Here is a 19,900-nt window from a genome sequence, read left to right as displayed (position 1 = left end):
ATTCGTACTTTGTGTGCCTTGTCTCCAGCTCTTCTTTACCTGTTCTGGGTTTTAGTCCGATCTCCGGCCTTCTCTTGACGCGAGGAACAGCTTCACGAAGCAACCCCTCCAAGCTCTCCGCGAACGAGCACGAAAACGATGCGGGCGGCGGTTTCAATGATTTCAGAGCCATAGGAGGGCTAAAAATTGGGTGAAAATGATTGTGAGGAGTCTACATAGATCTTCTTGCTTGAGTGCAAGAGCTTCATTCCGGCTCCACCCATGGATCCAACCCACCCTTGGATTGAGGGTCTTCACCAGCACAAGTCGCTTCCGCAAAGATGAGGGAAAACAAACGACGATACCGAGTCAAGCTCTGAGAGAACCAAGAGCCGCAGATAATATCCCTGGTAAGATACCAGAAACAGCGAAGAAGGCAGCACCTGCCTTCACTACCACAGCACGAAAGGATCCTCTGGCTCTGGATGACAAGACGAACAAGGAGCAGCGGAAGGCTGACTGGGCTATCATGAAGGAGATGGCGAAGTACTTGTGGCCAAAGGACAGTCTGGGGACAAGATTCCGGGTGGGATTGTCATTGGGCCTGCTCGTCGGAGCCAAAGTACTGAATGTCCAAGTGCCGTTCTACTTCAAGAGCATTGTTGATTCAATGAATATCGATTTTGTGGCTGTGGGAGGCACGGCTACCACAGTCGCTGGGTCTATGATCTTGGCATATGGACTCACTAGGATTGGGGCAACTGTTTTTTCAGAATTGAGGAATGCGGTCTTTGCTAGTGTTGCTCAGAAGGCCATTCGGAGGGTGGCTTGCAATGTGTTTGATCATCTGTTGAGGTTGGATCTAAATTTCCATCTCACGAAACAGACGGGAGGTCTAACGAGAGCTATTGATCGAGGTACCAAAGGCATCAGTTTCCTGTTGACTTCCATGGTCTTTCACGTCTTACCGACAGCTCTGGAAATATCGATGGTCTGCGGCCTCTTGACATATCACTATGGAGCGAAATTCGCTGCTATTACAGCATTGACCATGGTGGGGTATACCGCATTTACGATCTGGACAACAGCATGGAGAACCAAGTTTCGAAGAGCAGCCAATGCAGCAGACAACAAAGGATCCACTGTTGCAGTCGACTCGTTGATCAACTATGAGGCCGTCAAATACTTCAATAATGAGAAGTATGAGGTTGCAAGATACGATCAGGCGTTGAAAGCTTATGAGAAGTCCTCAATCAAGGTCGCGACCTCGTTAGCTTTCCTCAACAGTGGTCAAAACCTGATATTCTCTAGCGCCTTGACGGCAATGATGTATCTGGCTGCTGATGGTGTTGCCAGTGGGAACCTGACAGTTGGGGACCTTGTCATGGTCAATCAACTTGTGTTCCAACTCTCTCTCCCGTTGAACTTCTTGGGTTCCGTCTATCGAGAGCTTCGACAATCTCTTCTGGACATGGAGACGCTCTTCAACCTTCAAAAGGTCAATGTGGCGATCAAGGATGTTCCGAATGCGAAGCCATTACAGCTCACCAAAGGTGGAGAGATCAAATTCGAGAACGTGACGTTCGGATATCACACAGACCGTCCAATCCTCAAGAATCTCACTCTTACTATCCCAGCTGGGAAGAAGATTGCCGTTGTTGGGCCCAGTGGATGCGGGAAGTCCACCATCCTGCGACTTCTGTTCCGTTTCTATGATGTTCAAGAAGGAAGGATTCTCATCGATGACCAGGACATCCGTCAAATTAGCTTGGAATCGCTGAGAAAGGCTATTGGTGTCGTTCCTCAGGATACTCCCTTGTTCAACGATACCATTGAACACAATATTCGATATGGTGATATGAGTGCTTCTCCTGAGCAGGTCCAAGCTGCTGCTCAAAGAGCGCAGATACACAACATTGTCTCTGGATTCCCAGATGGTTACAAGACAATGGTAGGAGAACGAGGCATGATGATCTCGGGTGGAGAGAAGCAACGTCTAGCAGTCTCGAGATTGATCTTGAAGGATCCACCATTGCTGTTCTTCGATGAGGCTACTTCGGCGCTGGATACCCACACAGAGCAGGCTCTGATGCAAAACATCAACAGCATCTTAAGAGAGAAGGCAAGAACAAGTGTGTTTGTTGCTCATCGGTTGAGGACTATCTATGACAGCGATAAGATCATTGTCCTCAAGGAAGGACAAGTTGCCGAAAGCGGCACACATCGCGAGCTCATCGATACTGGCGGGCTATATTCTGAGCTCTGGAGTGGTAAGTACCCTTTACACCCCACCTTTTACTCTTTCTGACTCTAGTAACAGCGCAAGAGACTTTGTTCAATGAAGAGGGCGAGGTGGAACGTGAGGTTGATATCGATGATGTCGATATGGAGGAGAGAGAAAACAGGCCAAGATCATGATGATTAATAACGATGAAATGTGACAGGATACAAGTAGTTGTATTGATACCATAGAGACAGAAGACGCCGCAAAGGTGCATATCAGGATTTGGATGAATTCATATACTCACAGCTCACTCCCTGTTACCTCGGGATTTTTATGAGGCAAGGAGGGTTGATGAGTTAGAGATGGGTCCGATTTAATTCATCCGCGGCTCATATCCCCTTAATCAAATGGAGCAGAAATTACAAAATCCCTCCTTCAACCACCCTTATAACACTCAAGAGCCTCCCATAAGCTCAAACTGCTAGTGAAGCTTTACCGACCCCATGGGTTGAGAGTATTCTGCACCTTCGTTTATCCCAAGACAACCACGTTTCCTGCCACGAAAACCACCTGGACAGCGGCAAAACTACCCATCCGTCAGTTTTCTCAAATAAGAGGTAAACCACAAGGCAGCCTTACGCCGAAGTAGCAGCAAAGATCTCAATTCTCTTCGCCTGCGTAAGCAATATGAGGCAAATAGAAAACGTGGCTGTAAAAGCCACTGCGACGCCGAGTTGAACGACCTTATTCGTGATAAAGTAGAGAATGATGATTGACACGATGGGCAAGAGTGAGGCTATGAGCGTTCCGAGGATGTTGACTACTGTCAGGAGTGCCTTCTCTGGGTAGTGGGCTATCTCTGAGAGTGGAGCTTCTGGTATAGGTTTCTAGTGATACTTAGGTCCGCGATTGTCATAACTAGAGGAGAGGCATGCCAGGGAATACCACTCACTTTAATGCGAGACCCAAACACGCGATGGAATTTTGGTATCACGGTATCGATGAACCAGCTAGAGAACGGATCTTCATGGCTTCGGCGACGGGTTGCAAGCAGGTCGGTTTCGGTTTCCTTGTTCCAAGCTTCTTGATCTGGACCACGTAATGGGAAGTTCCCCATGTTGGGCCGCTCAAACCAATCTCGGAGGAAGGCGAGATCATAAGGGTTTGGTGCCTCAAGTCGAGACAGGAATACCTGCTGGGCAAGACGGTTATCTATTACCGTCACAAGTAAGTTGTGTTTGCCGAGAATCTCTGACCGTATGATAGGTGAGGATAAGGGGCTGGATGTGGGTAGTAGGAGATACATCGCTGAGATCTAGCCCTTGATGAATTATTGATATCGAGAGGGTAAAAGCAGTAATTGGAGCTATGAAGAATTAAATTTGGGAATGTGAAAACCCACTGTAGGCTTCCAGCTTTTTTCTTATCTCCAAGACCTTTTGCCATTGCTCTTTGTTCCCATCTTCTTGAGAATAGGCGAGTGACCACCAGTCCCGGTGGTGGAAGTCTCTTTCAGGGTGTGACTTGTCAACCTCCCATAGGCTCTTGAGCTCCGCCTCCAGATGTATGATTTCCGCTTGCGAATAAAGTAAGTTCAGCGTATTTAACTCTTTAAAGCGACGGAATATCGCAAGTTCATCGTGATTGCTCATGATTTGAGCTATGGCCGGATATCCTTCCATCATGGACATCAATTTCCAGGCCCTGAAGGATTTGAAGGAGTCGGCTGAGGGGAATGTTGTTTGTAGTAGCGGCCCAACATGTGATTGACGACGGCTCGGATTATCAAGTGTCCTTGACCTGCCTCTTCCTGTAGGGGGGCCTAAATCTGCCTTGCAGAAAAGTGAGGCTGACGAGGCTCCCTGTCCACCCGCACCACCTTTCTCGCAACTCGGTGTCGGCATATCGGAGCTTCCTGAGAATGCCCAAAAAAAGACTTTGCTAGACAACATGTAAAATCAGCCTGCTCTAGTACGTCGCTGTTCCTCATAAGAGAGACATTCGCAGCTTGAATGGAATAATTGTCTTGATTTCAAGGCTGCGGACCAGAGAAGGCTCCGCTACCAGCATACTTGCTGTCAACTGTGGTCTTCAATGGCATTTTATAATGTTCCTGGAGACGGATGGGAGTCAAGGCTAGACAGCCAAATGGCACTGATGGTTCGCAACCATCTATTGGGCGCCAATTCCCATAACGCTGAGATTGAAACCACATATAACCACCCATTGCTGCCCGTTCGGAGAAGGATTGCTGCGCAACCACCGCCATTTCATAGAAACTGCTCAACTCCCGAACAGGGCTGCTTTACTTCACAACACAAAATGGAAGAAACTTATAGAGATATGACCGACGAAGAGTGGGCAGATATGGAGTTGGAAATTAAAAAAATCCGACTTGAGGAGCTGGGATTCCTATTTTCGGGCATTCCCAGAGATGTCAACCATGGAGAGCGGATTGCCAAACGTCAACAGAATGGTGGCTTCGACCCACTTGCAAGATATCGTTCGCGACGACCGACAAGTTACCAATCGTCATCGTCAGGTTCCGGCCCCAGCTTCTTTCAACCTCCAGAACCAGTTCCATCAAACCACGCGACAGAGACCGAAGTCGCCCTGGTGAAAGTGATACAGCTCCACCCAAGATTGTAAACAGCACTAAATTCTCAAGTAGGAATATGACTCTAATCCATGCCTACAATTTGTTAGCATGTATTCGGCAACTGAAGATAAATGGCACCCCTTTCCGGCCACTCTTGATACCGGCACGCTAGACAACTGGATATGCGAAAGTTCTTTGGCAACCCTTGCCTTGGGGGAGAGGATCCAAACAAGTGAGGCTATATTTATTGACTTCGGCGGAAAGACAGTGAAATCGACTGAAATGGTGGAGATACCTTGGTGTGCTGCCCAAGGAAATCGCAAACTTCGCACGAGCAAGTTCCGAATCGCCAATAAATGCGCACCCTTTGATGTCGTCCTCGGTAGTCACCTCCTCCTCAACGAAGAAGGAATCCTCAAATTTGACAAGACCGTGTGGGTTCTAGCGAAGAAGAACGCTACTGAAGGTGTGTAACTCTTCAATGAGAGAAAACAAGTTTGAGTGCCGCCACTGACGAGTCATCTTCTCGGTACAGAAGAGAAAGAGTACATGAAGCGAGAAAGAGAGAAGGCAGTAGAGGAGAGCAAAAGATTAGCGCAAAGAAAGGTAAATCAGACGTCCAACACCGCGTCAGGGCAGCGTAGCGTAGGTCAAGCGCCAGGTAGGAAGTGAGGACGGTGAAGGGGAAAGCTAAGAACAGCAGGGTGGAATGAATTTCACATACATTGGTGTTGGCGTTGTGTGGTCCTTCGTGCTTTGGAAGTACCCGAAAACAGTCGCTGAAATAAGGGGCGTCAGTTAGGTACACACTTCCGGGCTAACTCACCAACTTTTGGCAGGCGCGGAGATAAGTTGGCCTTGCTGTATGAAAGCTATGTTATTTAACTCTTTATTGACCTTACTTGCCTCGTGGAGCAATTGGACAATTGGAACGAATTGAAGTCCTCCAGCCATTGGCGGGAAGCCGCGGGGTGTCTTAATTTGCGTTCCAGTCTCCCGTAATCGGTGGTTGTATCTATCTGCAATGCGCAGCGCCCTGATCGCGATTGGAAAGGTCGTGGAAGCAGCTCAATTTCCTCTCTCCCAGAAATTTACGTCAACTTGAGCTTTGTATTGCTTAGGGGTTTGACATACCGTTGCCTCACTTCCGCATAATCGACGCCCACCGGACAACAACAGCTTCTTGGCGGGGGGAGTCCCTACTACATCTCTACCAAGAATTGCGACATCATCGGAATGACTCAGTAACAACGGCTGCAACCATCTGCAGAATGGGATAATGCCGCTGCCGAAGTACTTGGAGGTCGCTGTAAGGGAAGTGGCATTGTCGAATCCACACGAAGACTGGCCATCACGTCGGCAACATCTGATCGAGTCTGGCTTCGATGGGAGCGTGGTGGACTCCTCTGAACATGAAATAAGACGTTACACAACAGCTCTTGTCCAGAAATCCATACCCAGGACCATTCCACCAGTTCCTAAACAAGGGAATCTGCCACCGTCTCCCGAATCCGAGTCCTCCTTCCCCCGCTACACGACCGACCCCCAAGCGTCGAACCTAGTATGTCAAGTCATAACCCTTAAGTTCTGTCTGCTGACCCAAATCTTCTCCAGAAAACCGTTATTCTTCTCATCCAGGGATCAGGCAATTCTATGAAATCCGAGCCCATAGGTTGTGAACACAGCGAGGACGAAGAGAGCAAAATCTGCTTGTCAGCACTTGAAAGCCGTGGGCTCCAGTCTCTGATCAGTGGCAATACGATAAGGCTGGTGTGGCACAAGCCGCAAGAAAGTGGCAGGACTCATCCAACCATATTTCGTGTGGTCTCAGATGAAGAGGAGGATCACATGCGCGCAGATATAAGCTTTGGACGAAACTGGTTGAAAGGCGCACCCCTGGAGATCGACAACCCCACTATGGGTGGAAAACGAAAGAGAAATCAAGGTATGCTAGACTTGGTAACTTCGGGAATCCGTCCATCTAGCTGACCTGCTCTTCGAAGGAGACGTCGATGAAGCGGAGCGTGCTCGAGAACTGACCAGACAACAACGACCACCAACCTTTGGCATGGGAATGGGAGATCCTGGAGACCCCGTCTGGGTTGGCACTGCGCTACGCGCATATTGCAACGCAGGTGTTCATAGCCCGCGGTATACCAGTTCTGGATATACAGATGGCATCGAGGAGGAAGATAGCCAAAGTCAAGAGCGCTTTCCTTACACCAGGCAGACTACGATGCAGCCGCCACCTGATTAATGTCAGCGGCAATATTCGAAATGACTCACTAACCACAGAACATCGGCAGTGCTCCGACTCATAACCACACGAGCAGGGCGTCCCAAGAAAAAAGATGGAAGCAGCCAGAATATTACACTCTCTTGCACTAGGCATAGGTAAGTTTCCCGGGCTCTGTCTTTCTGAAAGTGGCGAACAAAAAGTCCCCAGTTTGACTGTGCGGGGACAGAGCTGCTATATCCCACCTCGCAACCCTGGACGATACTCGGGAGGATACCTTAAATGTATCTGCATCGTAGTCACACGGGAAAAGGTTGCCAGCAGCACACTGACGTCTGCCGTAGGGCATAGGGCACATAGATGGACGGCTACCAGCGTTTCGGGTAGCAATGGAGCTCTGTGCGAGGAAATACCGACATCTGAATGGCTGGATTGCATGAAGGCACTTGCGCCCGATATCAGAGCCATTTGTTGTAACAAAGCGTTGAAGAAGCATGATATATGTAATTACCCAACCCGGTTCTACAGCCCCATCAAGGCGCCCCTATCGTGACTGTACCTCCAAGTGGAGGGTGCCAGCATTTCCGCTGGCGAGGCTTGCATGTGCCAGTTGCATGCATCGCCCCTTGTTTTCCAACTACCGAGCTTCTACGAGGGATGTGAAGCCGCATCTTGCGACTTCATTTCAATACATCTGCAGTTTTAAAAATGAAAGCGTTCAATACACTATTAGGATCTGTCCCCTGTACGAGATTGACTCGGATCTTGGAAGCCAACCCATCGGCGTGATGCTTGGCCGGCGCCCTGTGGAGCCAGGCTACCAAACTGCAATGCGAAGGCACGCCAGCAGGACCTCAAAAGAAGCACAATATAGGGAGAGGCACATCATTATTTCAATGGCATCTAAGTCTCTTTTCATGAGGAAAGGCTATTCTGGACGCACCCCAATTGGCCAGTACTTCCGCTGTTCAACACTCGTGTCTAGGGGTTCACTCTTTTTCCACTTCCCAGAGGTATTCGTCGCGATATAATGGATGATGGGTGGGAGTTAAAGTCGAAAGCTAGACTTGTCATTCAATGCTGCTCAGCTACGGTCGACGCAACTGCTACTGACCATTACCAACTAAGCAGCTGAACGCAGACTAAGAAAAAGCCGAGCAACGCCTCAGGAAACACGAACTCGTTCTGGATCCGGGCAAGTTCAATACGGCTCGTCCAACGCTTACACCAGCGAAGCCGAAAAGCTCGATCCAGCGGTCTATATCAAGAGAAAATGGAAAGGACATTGAGCTGGACTCAGCAACACGGAATCCATTAGACAGCATTTGGGGACATGATGAATCTACAAGTTCTCACTGGCATCAATGTCGTTCAGCTCAACAAATATTACGAATAGGATGCCATGAAATAGCTCCTCTCTGATCAAGCAGGTACGCTCCATACAATGACGAGAATGAGATGAGTGCTTATGTTGCAATGTCAAGGTTGAGGAGCAATGCTAGCCACTTGGTTTGCCAGAGATTATTCGCATTCAGAATGCTCAAGCGCATGAGAAATGCCTACTAGAGGTGAGGTCGAAAGGTTTTCGACAATGCAAGGGACACCAAGAGCGCCCCGCAAATATACCGGCAGGGATTGGATGGATCTGTAACATCACGACTTACCTGCTGCATACCTTATGCACCTGGTCTGGGGTGGCTTGACAAAACGGGTGAAGGCCCGACGACTGGAAGGTGCCTTTTCTGTGTGCGTCTGACACCTCGATAACCGTGCATCTACGATAAGAGACGGAAAGCTTGACAGTTGACATGGATGATTTGCGAAGGATCTCCCACTATTGGAAGCGGGAGGGCGCGCGCCAGCTGAGACACGTCGGATGAAAAGGTGCTTCAACAAAAGACTTTCATCCCAACCAGCCATATGCGCATAGACAATTCAAACCAACTCTTCATTTACCAACTCCTCGGCATTCTCTCGATCTTTTGAGCGGGACGCTGGGCCGTCCTTCTCGGGGAGGCCAATGAGAACGTCGCCTTCCCTGCAGGAGAATGTGCTCAGGGCTTTTCAATGGCGTGTTCTAGCGTGCGTGCCGTGCGGCCCACAGACAACGCGCGACCCTTTCGACCTGCTGGATTTTGACACATCAAGCTGCAGGCCGAGATTTCTCGGCCTGAGATAGGCTGCCCAGGGTGACGCCCTGGCCGAACGCGCACTTGGTTGCATTTTAACTTTCGACTTGGACTATTCTGGGGCACTTGGCCCTGGATGGCGGATACTAGCGCAATACCACCGGCTAATATTGTACAGGGTGTCAAGATGGGTCTGGGGTGAGGCCAGGCCGCTTTGGGAGGGGCGGGCGCTGGTCAACGGGTTTAATATGAACGGGGTTGGCCCTTATCGTTGGGACCTTTCTTTCTTTCTTTTTGTAACGTCGTGACTACTTTTTTGCGATGCCTCCCATGCGGTTTCTGATTCCCAAAGACTTATCGATAGACATCTGATCGAGATTTGTCGCGCTGTTTTACTTTGCTTTTTCCCGTTGTCAACATACACAGACATCTTCCTTCCTGGAAAAGCAATCCTAAGCGGCCAGACTTGAGGTGACCTTGACGGAGCTTCACGAACACGAGAACACCTCAGTCGATCTTCTTCCACGCACACCCAAACCCAATTGCGCGATTCCAACCCTCGATCGAATATTTCGCCGGCCTACCTTCGAGGCTTCACTCCCAACCACCGTAAACCCTCCTCACATCCTTCACCATGGTGAACATCTTCGACCTCATATCTCAAAAAATCGAGCTCTTCCGCCTGGAGCAGAGATACACCCGCAGGCGCAACCGACGCAGCACATTTGTCTCGGAAGCACAATACGTTGACGGGGAATACATCTACTCCCCAACCTCCACATATTCAGCAAAATGTAGCGCAGGCGGCAGTGACAGCGAGGAAGAGAGCAGGAGCAAGGAAAGCAAGGAAAGCAAAGGGAGCAGACGACTGAGCAAGATGGGTCTGGATAAGATGGATTGGCGAAAAGGGAGAGAGGACAAGAGACAGAGCCGGATCAGTGTGCGGGAAGTAAAGTGGGATGAGGGTCTGCGGACTTAGAGATATTGGTGGGAGAGGAGGGAGAGGTGTATCTTGTGTTGCGTGCATTTGCAGCGATACGTGAAGCGAACGTTTATGTCTTTATGATTATTCTTGATGCTGGTATTGGACACGCGCCCGCTCACAACGGACATTTCTTGTTTATAGATTTTTATTTCATGAGAGGAGCTGGATCATGGCCAATCAAAACGTGTTACATACACCTTGGTCCGGGAGTCTAGGCACTGTTCATATGTTACCTACGAAATCATTTTGAGAGAGGCTTTTGCCTTCATCATCAAATGGAACCAAAACCTTGTCTTGGATGTTTGAAGGCTGTTTCTCTGTTGCGAAACTGGTATCGGTGTGTTAATGATCCTGAATTAAAACTCCGTTGTCAAGGTTGTCGCACAAGGTAGATCTTATTAATATGGAAGGCTGCCAAATTATGCCCCTCGCTGTCACCGGGGGTGCCTGCCTCATTTGGAGGTGTTCTTGCCACCAGACGACGTATGATTTCTTGGAGTTGTCCGCTCAGTTCATTATCACTACCAGGTTCAGGTGAAGAAAGCTCCCTTCGGATTTAGAGTTTGGATTTTTGGATTTCCTTGTTCTTGTTGAAGATTCCTTCAGGTTAACCTCCCAATCCTCCTCTCTCCTCATTTTTATTTATTCTGCACGGGAATTCAAATCAAATGCACAAAATATTGTCTACACTGATGCCTACTCGTTTTTATTCAACGCCCTTTATTCTCGTAATTCGAAGCTCGTAAGTAACTTGAATTAGTTGAATGCAGTTTCATTGGTGTCAACGAACAAAGAGGCCATGATTTCCGCCACGATTTCATGATCTACCATTTTCTATGTCTTTGTGCTTCTTTTGAAGATCTCCATCTCAATTCTTTTTAGTTTTTGCTCAATTCAATCGCTGTTATAATTTTAATGTTCCAATCTCCAAAATGGCCAGCCCCCAGCTAGCCAGACGCCCTATGAGCTCTACTCGAAGCAAATCGCCGCGATTTGGAAGGCAAACGGGCAATGCCAAACAGGCGACAGGAAGCGTGGCTCCGTCGCTCCAAAACATGTGATGGTCTGGATCCTTCGATCTGGAAAGCAAAGGAGATCCTTTGTCTTGGAGGGAATGACGACTTGACTGAGCACAACACAAGTTTAAAGACCCAAGGAAGATGGGAGTATATCCTCCGGAGGGCATACGTGGAGGATCTTTGGTTGTCGTGCTAGAGCAGTTCTTGTGCTGGATAAGGGGAGTGAAGGTCTGGCCACGGAGCGACCTAAGCCTATCTATTCTATTGCGTATTTCGATTTCAAACCAGCAAATGATACTAGTACGATGACTACACCACATCCCTCACTCGCGTAATGGCATGGTTCGCAGATACCCACTGGCCCGGGGACAGTTTGGAGCTTATTAATTTTCTCGGAAATGGTCTATACAAGCCGAAACAAGGCTCACATCTTTGCCATTGCCACTTATATTTGACGCATCTTGTATTCGAAAGTGTTGAAGAGAATGAAGATCGCAAAGAGTGCCATGCAAGGCAAAATTTCTGCGGCAAGAGGGTTTCCCTATTCCCCGCTATTGCACGAAATACACGGACAAGCGTCCTTGTTTGATACCACATGTAGCTTTCAATATATTTGAGGCATTCCTCACAGATTTTTTTTTGTTCTCAAGGTCAAAGGTCAAGCCCCTCTTACAACGCCGCCACCCCAACCACGATAGCGCCCCTACCCAACGTTCGAGTGCTAACTTCCACTCACGTCCTGTGTCGAGGCAACTATTAACTTAGAGCCCGAGGACATCGTGAGCGAGGTCATTGAGTCGACCCGTGTTGGAAAACCGGAACTGAAGTGTCAGTTTTGTTCTAGAACCAAGGCTTTCAAGAGTATAATCGCTTTATGGTCCCATTTTGTCCATCAATACCATAAACGACAGAATAGCACTTGGATACAAATAGTGGTGGGAGAGCAGCATTTGCTCGAGGAGATCCGTCGAATAGCTGGGGTGTGGCGCACCTACTGGCGTGAATATAGTGATGGTGGTAAGCGTCGTGATCCAACTATGCTAAAGTTGATTCAAGCAGAGGGGACAATTTTACCTGGAATGATGTTTTGGAATGGCAGTTGCGTTGAAGTGATGGATTAGGGGTAACGTTGCTAAGTGAGGCAGTTTGTGACTTGAGGATAAAATGATTTTATGAATGAAAATTATCACCGTTATCAAAATCATTGATCGAATGAAAGTTTACATTGAGCTCTGACATCGATTGCCTCTATCACATAGCGGAACAATGAAGAACTCAAATTAGTTAGTGACCACAAGCGCGTTCCGTGTGCCAATATCAGCAGTAGCAATTTTAGTGTGATCAATTGTTGAATATTCCTATGATCAAGCTTCTTATCTGTGCGCTGCGAACATTGGAATTAGGAGACGTTGAGACCGTCTCGACGTCCCTCTGAACTTAAAGAGAATTTGGGCCCGCCGCTAGCCGCTCTTAGCCGAGATTTTCGGCACTTTTTGGTACCATTAATAAAATTTTAAATAAGCGAATTTTTGGAAAATTTTCCCAATGACGATAAATTCGTCACCGGTTCATGTAAGCGTCAATGGCCCTTAATTATATTGCACTGCTCTAACAACTCTTAGTGGTGTGTAAGTGAAGTGTCTCTCTCAACTTCGCAAAACTCTTGCTCACTAGCCCTCCCAGAATGGTTAGCACGTCGGATTCTGATTCCGGAGATATTGGTTCGATTCCTATATGAACCTCATATGAATTATGGGGCTTCTCAGTGCAAAAACTTTCTTTTTTCTTTTTTAAGGATCTCGCTTATTGGCTTAGCGAGAATGCGTGGACCCTGCATTTGTATGCCCCCCTTTTTTCCCTCGAGGAGATAATGACGAGACTAGAGGACCTGCTTCGAAAAGTGTCTGGAATAATCTAAATTAGGCAATATTTACAAATCAAACACATAAATCTGTGCTTGTGTAAATTAGTTTGCTAAACTTCCTTTGTAAATTAGAGGCCCTGAGCTATGTGTGAGCACATGTATAAAGCCAATCCACTTAGGGAGAAGCAGTTTACAAACAGTGCATGGATAGAATTTAAAAATAAAGAAGCTTCTTCACATATGAGAAAAGTCCTCTCCCCGATTTCTTACCTTGTTTATTATTACAATCAACCCAGGAAATGGTTTCCAGACCACCAGAACGGCCTGCCGAGGAAGGCGCCGAAATGTGGCGTTTGTTGCTAGAACAAAATGCAACCCCGAAGAAACCAGCAAGCCACTCGACTCACAATACAACCAATATTTGCCCTCGTGGAATTCTAGTGAAATTGGAACATATTTTCAGGAAGGAGAATACGATAGGTATTACGAAGGGGGCAAGGAAGCTCCTACGGCGGGAAAACACCTCTCTGCAAAGAAGCTCGTTGTCGACGACGCAAAACCAACTACATCGGCGACGATAATGACGACGATGATAACGACGAGGTCAACTCATTGTTGGATGACTTTTACAGATTTCCGCAGACCAAACCACGGGTTCCTTTTTACCTCGGGAAGAATCAAGTTGATATCTTAGAACGAGAGTTTATCAAAGATCCAAAGCCTACCACGGAAACAAAGCGTCGGTTTGCAAAGGATTTGAAGGTACCATTGGATAAAATAAACGTTCGTTCATAAGCTTATTAGCAAATGAACACTTATTGACGGAATATAGAATTGGTTCCAGTATGGTTGAAAAAAATGGAAGCAAGAACATGGAGGCAGGGAAGCTTCTGCGCCTGGTGGGCGGCAGAACACTTCTCAGCAGAGAAGCTCGTTATCGACCACAAAAGTAAGACTATCCACATCGATAATCAAGGTGCTCTCGCCCGTCGAAAGGCGAAGTCTCCTCAGCTGAGACATCCTCCTGGTGATCGAGCGAACAGATCGGCTCATGTTGTGACGTCAGCGTCACATGACCTGGCCCTAGCGTGGCACCCTGTACTTAGCTCGAGCTCCCCGCTCCTCTCTTCCTTTCTCTCTTTAGACGTTTACATACACACCCAATAGAGCTGATTGCCTTCAGGTCTTCCGCTCCGGGTCGTGATATGGTAGCAATGCCAGTCTGATTCTTGATTTGACCTCCGGAAACCAAGAGCCTACGTAATTTCGACTACAGCAACCAGATTCGCGATTCCAACCAACCCCCACACACCTCTCAATCCGCCACCGATTCGAATCCAAATCACTAATCGAAGAATCACATAGTCTTTAGTAGTCACACTGTGCGCACTGTGCTACGACGTCTCCTATGGATTAGCTAGATGCCGACTGGAAACCAAAAGAATCGAAAGCACAGAGCTCGAGGAGCAGACGGCCGATTCCGGAAGGAGCCTTCAGAACCTTCCCCAGCAGGACCCTCTCAAGCAGAACCCTCTTTAGCTCTCCCTACTACTCCGAAACCTACCACCGTTCCTATTTCCCCTCCGAGAGCTCCTCAACCCACAAGAACGAGACCTCGAACCGCTACGCCTTCTCCTCAAGCCGCCCCTCACCCAGTTACACCTCGTCCGGCTCCTTGGGACTACCAAGAGCCTATACAAGACGAATCTCCTATTTCCGAGGACCTACTACTTAGATAGCGTTCTCTACCTTACCAAAACCCTATACACTCGTTACCTATCCGCTCCTAATAATTATTACTGGTCCGCCTAAATCTAGATCTCAAAAGCCCTCTCAAGCCTATCCTTTTCTCCGAAACCTTCCAAAGATACCAAGAAAAAGATCCGCTAGGGATACCTGCTTCGGAGATACTAGATAATATAGCTACTTCTATAGGAAGTACAGGATATACCATAAAGTAATAGGCCAAGAACATAGCCTTTATTAAAATGGCTTGGGAACGGGTCTATACGGATCATTTAAACCTTGAGGTAACAGGAGTCTTTAATAATACTAATAAGATAATGGCTATAGCTACTACCCGCGTCATTAAACCGGAGATCCGTACTCTGAACCACGCTAGAGCTATATAAGATCTTATGAGTAGAAATAGCTATATTACTAATATTAGCCGGTTTATAGCCTTTATGAAATAATTCCGAAATAGTCCCACGCGTTTCGATTCACCTGGCCAAGGAAAGTACTAGTAGTAATATCGCCAAGGCACTCCCGTAAAATAATCCGGAACCTAGTATACTAATAAGCTTAAGGCTAATAACCTCTAGTATAATAGTACTACTCAAGTCATATCATATATTAATTACTTAGAATGTATGGCAGAGCTATATAGCGAGAAGACAATCCTTAGCTTGCTTCCCAGAGCTATAAAGGGAGTAGCTCAGTCATGGTTCGATAGTCTTTTTACTACTACTCGACTGGCTATAAATAACTCTCTAGAAATATAGATAATAAAGCTTACCGCACAGTTCCGAATAAACGCGTTAACTATACTATAAGAAGCTAATTATATATAGCACTCTTTCAATAAGGAATCCGAACTCCCTATACGAGACTATCTACACAAGAAGCAGGCTCTATATATTGAAGCTAGAGAGGTTAATAAAGACCTAATTATTCAATATCTCCACAAAGAACTCGACCCCACTCTCAGACTAGTAGTCAAGCTTAATAGTACTAATACTATCGAGCAATTTACGGCTAGCGTCTATATACAGGAAGCATTAGCCAGAGACTAGCATGCCTCTATCCGCAAGATAGTTAAGAAATCGAACACGAAGAGCTCCGCCAATAATTCCGACTAGTACGGCCAGTATAACTAATATAATTCCTACCAGAACCATTGAAATAACAGAAACTAGGGCTACCGAAACTAGGAAAACCCTTGTTCTATTAATTTTTCTCGCTATATTTCACGAGAAGCTATAGCACAAATTCTCAGTAGCCCGCACTAATAATAGCCAAATGCCCTAGTCATTATATAGCCTAATTAATAATGTCCAAATTAAAAGGAAGACGGTAAAGGCTATAACCGGGGAGCATATAATAATTATGAAGGTAAATGAGGCCCATATAGTAATTAAAATCGGTTTAACTACCGCGGAGAATACGAGAATCGCGACGGATATAATGGCCGTGGAGGATATCGTAGTAAATATGGATACCGAGACAACTATTATAGAGGCTACTATAATCGTGGAAACGGATACTACCGAGGAGGCTATAATAACCGTGGTAGCGATTTCAATTTCCGCAATAATAGCCTATAGGTACTAGCCTACTATTCATATAATAACTATAATAACAAATACTCAGACTTGGTTCAAGTCCCCAAAGTAGTCTATTAGATCTTCCACGATACATATATTATATATTAGGGCCCTTCTAATAATAATTCACCTAGTAACTATTTCTTACCGACGTTCACGGATCCTAATATCCTATAGGAAAACGAGAACGGCGGCCACGCGGGACTAGTAGACCACTACTCCTAAATTAAATAGGAGGGCCCCTTATCCTTAATCCTAACCTTATAATCATGAATTTAGTACTACTTACTACACAAAAGTTACTAGCTATTTCTCGTTCTATTTCCCGTTTAGAAGTACTTTTCGACCTCGCGCCTCCTTTACTATAAAATAGTAATCCCGTATAATTACCTTATATTCTCGATACTTCTAGTAGTAATATCTCAATCACTAGACTATTAGACAGTTTCGGTCCCGCTCTACGGGGGTCAAGATTTACTCCTTTACTAGTAAAGCCACGAGTAGTATTACCACAAGAACCCGAGCCGCCACCTATAGAAAGCGAGCTATAGCCTGCAAAACCTAACCCTTAATCACGCGATTAAAGAAACCCAAAGGAGGTAGTAATTACTAGAGAAGTATACTTTATTAACGGCAAAGCCCACAAGTTTTATATGAATACACGAGCCACAACTTATAATCCGGAAAGAGATCCAGTATCCTGTTATCCTAATACTAGTGCCGGCATCTGCCTTATTAACCGCTACGTTATAGACACTCACTTTCCTAATATTCCATAATAAATAAGTAAAGATATTATTAATCTATCTGGTATTAGTAACGGCCCGGCCACTACGCTATTCGCACGCATTCCTATATAATTCCTTATAATAGAAAGAGAAATAGTTGAGTTCATAGCTAAGGTATATATCATTAACGAGCTCTAATATAATATTCTTCTTGGAACATCTTTCCTTAAGCCAAGCAAGATAGATATTATTTAGTTAAAGACAGATCTAGACTTCGATTACCTTATATATAATAAAAAGAAGATCCGGATTTCGTACTTGCCTAATACTAATACCGAGAAATAACGTGCTACACGAATTAGTTAGTATTACCGAGCCCAGATCTACGTAATAGAAACGGTCATTATACCTCCAGGTCACGGCCAGAATATCGCAGTATAATACCACATCCTGCCATATCTAAATCACGGATACCTTATAAACCCTCAGCCATAATATGACCTTGCCTTAGATATATTCGGTATACTCATTAATAGTATTACGGACGGGACTACAAGGCTATTACCTTACGCAAATTTCGGAAAGACCCTAATTAAGCTTCTAGCAGGCAAGATTATCGGTCTACTAGACTGCCTGGAAACCGCCCCGCAAAACATAGACAAGGAGGCTAAAGTATACCTCGGATTAGCTAAAGTCTTTTAAGGTCTACTACTAATATAGCAAGATATAGAAGGGAAGTACCCAGACGGCTATTCACACTTGATTTAGCCTTTACTAGACCCTGGCATAGACTTATCCCAAGCTAATATCTCTAATACTTGGGGAGAAGATAATTATTAACGTGTCCTATAAGTCATTAAGGAGAATGCCCGTCTTTTTCATAAAGAGTTAGGTTATTTCAATAACGGAATCAAAATACTAATCCCTTTCCGCAAAGATACTAATATCTCAGATCTCAAGCAAATACTATACGGTTTCTCTAAGCGCGACCGGGATACTATAGATATAATCCTCGACCTATTACGGAAAGCTAGCATTATTAAACTAGTACTATTAGGATAGCCTTTACCTTATATATTACCGGGATTCATTATATACTAAGACGAGAAGCCCCGATTTATAATAGATCTATATAAGGTAAATACCAAATTATACTAAGATATATACTCTTTACCAAAATAAGACAATATCCTAGAAGCTATGGGCAGAGAAGTAGTATTCTCATACCTTAATATGACTAAGAGTTTCTTCTAGTAACTAATCCGCGTATTAGACTAGTAGAAGATAGCCTTTATAATTCCTCACAAAGAACACGAGTAGCTAATAGTTAGTATAATAGGTCTATCTATATCCCCTGCCTTCTTCTAGTACCGGATAGAAAAACTATTTAGCAAATACCTTTGGAAGTTCGTCCTAGTCTATATTAATAATATAATTATCTTCTCAAAGAATATTAAAACCTATATTAATTATCTCTTCTCTATCCTCAGAATCCTATTATACTCCGGAATTACCCTAAACCTATTAAAGTGCCATTTCGTATAGCCAGGGCTAAAAGCTTTAGGCCACTGGGTTAATTATCTCGGACTAAGCATATTAGACAAAAAAGTTAAAGTAATTAGAGAAATGCGATTTCCAGGTACCCTGGCTTAACTAGAGAATACCTTAGGGTTCTTTAACTATTATAGAAAGTTCGTCGACTACTATACCGGGATTTCGTGACTAATGCAAGCTTTAAAGACCTTAGGATTTAAGGGAGCTCCTATATAAGGTCCCGGACAAGATTACTAGGCCAAGAAATAGCTAAATAAAATAATAAAGAAATAGAAAGAAAATCTCGTACTTAATAACGCAAAAAAGGCTTTCGTAATCCTCCAAGAACGCCTTTATGCCGCCCCTCAGCTAGGCTACCCTAATTTTAATAAGGACTAGATTATATACGTAAATAGTAGTAAGGAATAGGAATTCGGTAGTACTATATATTAAATTAGACCGGACGGATTAGAGTACCCGATTCTATATTTGTCCAGGGACCTGACTCTAGCGGAATATAACTACTAGCTAACTAAATTAGAGACCATAGCTCTTATATAAATACTCTAAAAGATTCCTCATTTCCTAGATAATAGCAAAATTACGGTCTATACTAATTATAAGGCGATTATAAATACTTTTAAAGACATAGGCCTAGTTAATAAGCATTCCATAAGATTAGCGAACTAGCGACTATTTCTCTCCAAGTACTAGGACCGCATAGAGATTAAGTATTACCCTAGAAAGACTCATGCAAATACAGACGGCCTATCTCGCATTTCAGGAAAGCCTACTCAAGTAATAGATTATGTCCTATATCCCGTAAAAGAACTTATATAACTCCAGAAGCATATGTTCCTAATATATGCTTTCCCGGTACAGACACGAGTAATAGTTAAGAATGAGGCCAAGGCGTATTTAACTAAATCCGAAGATCTCATATAATTTAACAAAGTGACTCCATAGCCTTAAGGCTCTTTATAAGCTCAAGGGACGGCACAAGTTAAAGAAATTCCACAGGCTCAAGAGGCTCTGGCTAAAGAGACTTCGTATCCGTAACCACTAGAGCACATAGTCTTTACTCTATATATTTAACCTGGATTCTTAAAGCAAGTAGCAGAGGCTTTGCCCAAAGATATTAGTTTCCGGAAAATATACTCGCAAATATATAGAACCTATAATAATATAATCCATAACGAAAACGGTCCGGTTATAACCTTATATAACTTCCGCCGGGATATAAAATTAAAACTCCTCTTTTTCCGAGATAATAATAGG

The 19,900-nt window shown here is 45.2% G+C and overlaps 6 protein-coding genes across 6 annotated transcripts; 5 read left to right on the top strand and 1 right to left on the bottom strand.

The window, feature by feature from the left end:
* Nucleotides 1–196: 196 nt before the first annotated feature.
* Nucleotides 197–2,397, top strand: K444DRAFT_639356 (iron ABC-transporter-like protein; the record flags this gene model as incomplete). The annotated part of the gene is made up of 2 exons (XM_024884374.1): nt 197–2,249; nt 2,300–2,397. The coding sequence occupies 2 exons, from the start codon at nt 197–199 to the stop codon at nt 2,395–2,397; spliced, it is 2,151 nt and encodes a 716-aa protein (XP_024744279.1).
* A 441-nt stretch (nt 2,398–2,838) lies between these two features.
* On the bottom strand, nt 2,839–4,107 carry K444DRAFT_639355 (uncharacterized protein; the record flags this gene model as incomplete). Its single annotated transcript, XM_024884373.1, has 4 exons — nt 2,839–3,090; nt 3,156–3,415; nt 3,606–3,878; nt 4,080–4,107. The coding sequence occupies 4 exons, from the start codon at nt 4,105–4,107 to the stop codon at nt 2,839–2,841; spliced, it is 813 nt and encodes a 270-aa protein (XP_024744278.1).
* Nucleotides 4,108–4,694: 587 nt separating this feature from the next.
* Nucleotides 4,695–5,749, top strand: K444DRAFT_606315 (uncharacterized protein). The gene is made up of 2 exons (XM_024878965.1): nt 4,695–5,268; nt 5,338–5,749. The coding sequence occupies exons 1-2, from the start codon at nt 4,911–4,913 to the stop codon at nt 5,472–5,474; spliced, it is 495 nt and encodes a 164-aa protein (XP_024744277.1). The 5' UTR covers nt 4,695–4,910; the 3' UTR covers nt 5,475–5,749.
* Nucleotides 5,750–5,809: 60 nt separating this feature from the next.
* Nucleotides 5,810–7,407, top strand: K444DRAFT_606314 (uncharacterized protein; the record flags this gene model as incomplete). Its single annotated transcript, XM_024878964.1, has 4 exons — nt 5,810–6,363; nt 6,417–6,747; nt 6,806–7,196; nt 7,268–7,407. Coding segments are annotated over exons 1-3 (863 nt in total), but the record flags the coding sequence as incomplete, so codon positions are not given.
* On the top strand, nt 7,122–8,125 carry K444DRAFT_14353 (uncharacterized protein). The gene is made up of 2 exons (XM_024870547.1): nt 7,122–7,196; nt 7,383–8,125. Exon 2 carries the CDS (start codon nt 7,533–7,535, stop codon nt 8,067–8,069), a length of 537 nt encoding a protein of 178 aa, XP_024744275.1. The 5' UTR covers nt 7,122–7,196; nt 7,383–7,532; the 3' UTR covers nt 8,070–8,125.
* A 1,281-nt stretch (nt 8,126–9,406) lies between these two features.
* On the top strand, nt 9,407–10,606 carry K444DRAFT_606313 (uncharacterized protein). Its single transcript, XM_024878963.1, has one exon. It carries the CDS (start codon nt 9,802–9,804, stop codon nt 10,144–10,146), a length of 345 nt encoding a protein of 114 aa, XP_024744274.1. The 5' UTR covers nt 9,407–9,801; the 3' UTR covers nt 10,147–10,606.
* Nucleotides 10,607–19,900: the final 9,294 nt, after the last annotated feature.

The sequence above is a fragment of the Hyaloscypha bicolor genome, assembly GCF_002865645.1.
Source record: "Hyaloscypha bicolor E unplaced genomic scaffold K444scaffold_10, whole genome shotgun sequence".
Taxonomy (NCBI): domain Eukaryota; kingdom Fungi; phylum Ascomycota; class Leotiomycetes; order Helotiales; family Hyaloscyphaceae; genus Hyaloscypha; species Hyaloscypha bicolor.
This window is presented reverse-complemented; position numbering and strand designations above follow the sequence as displayed.

Excerpts from the sequence above, each read along its gene's own strand:
- K444DRAFT_606315 (XM_024878965.1), top strand. The coding sequence starts at position 4,911 with ATGTATTCGGCAACTGAAGATAAATGGCACCCCTTTCCGGCCACTCTT. Across the intron at positions 5,269-5,337 it reads GAAGAAGAACGCTACTGAAG|AAGAGAAAGAGTACATGAAG; the intron begins GTGTGTAACTCT and ends TTCTCGGTACAG.
- K444DRAFT_14353 (XM_024870547.1), top strand. The coding sequence starts at position 7,533 with ATGATATATGTAATTACCCAACCCGGTTCTACAGCCCCATCAAGGCGC.
- K444DRAFT_606313 (XM_024878963.1), top strand. The coding sequence starts at position 9,802 with ATGGTGAACATCTTCGACCTCATATCTCAAAAAATCGAGCTCTTCCGC.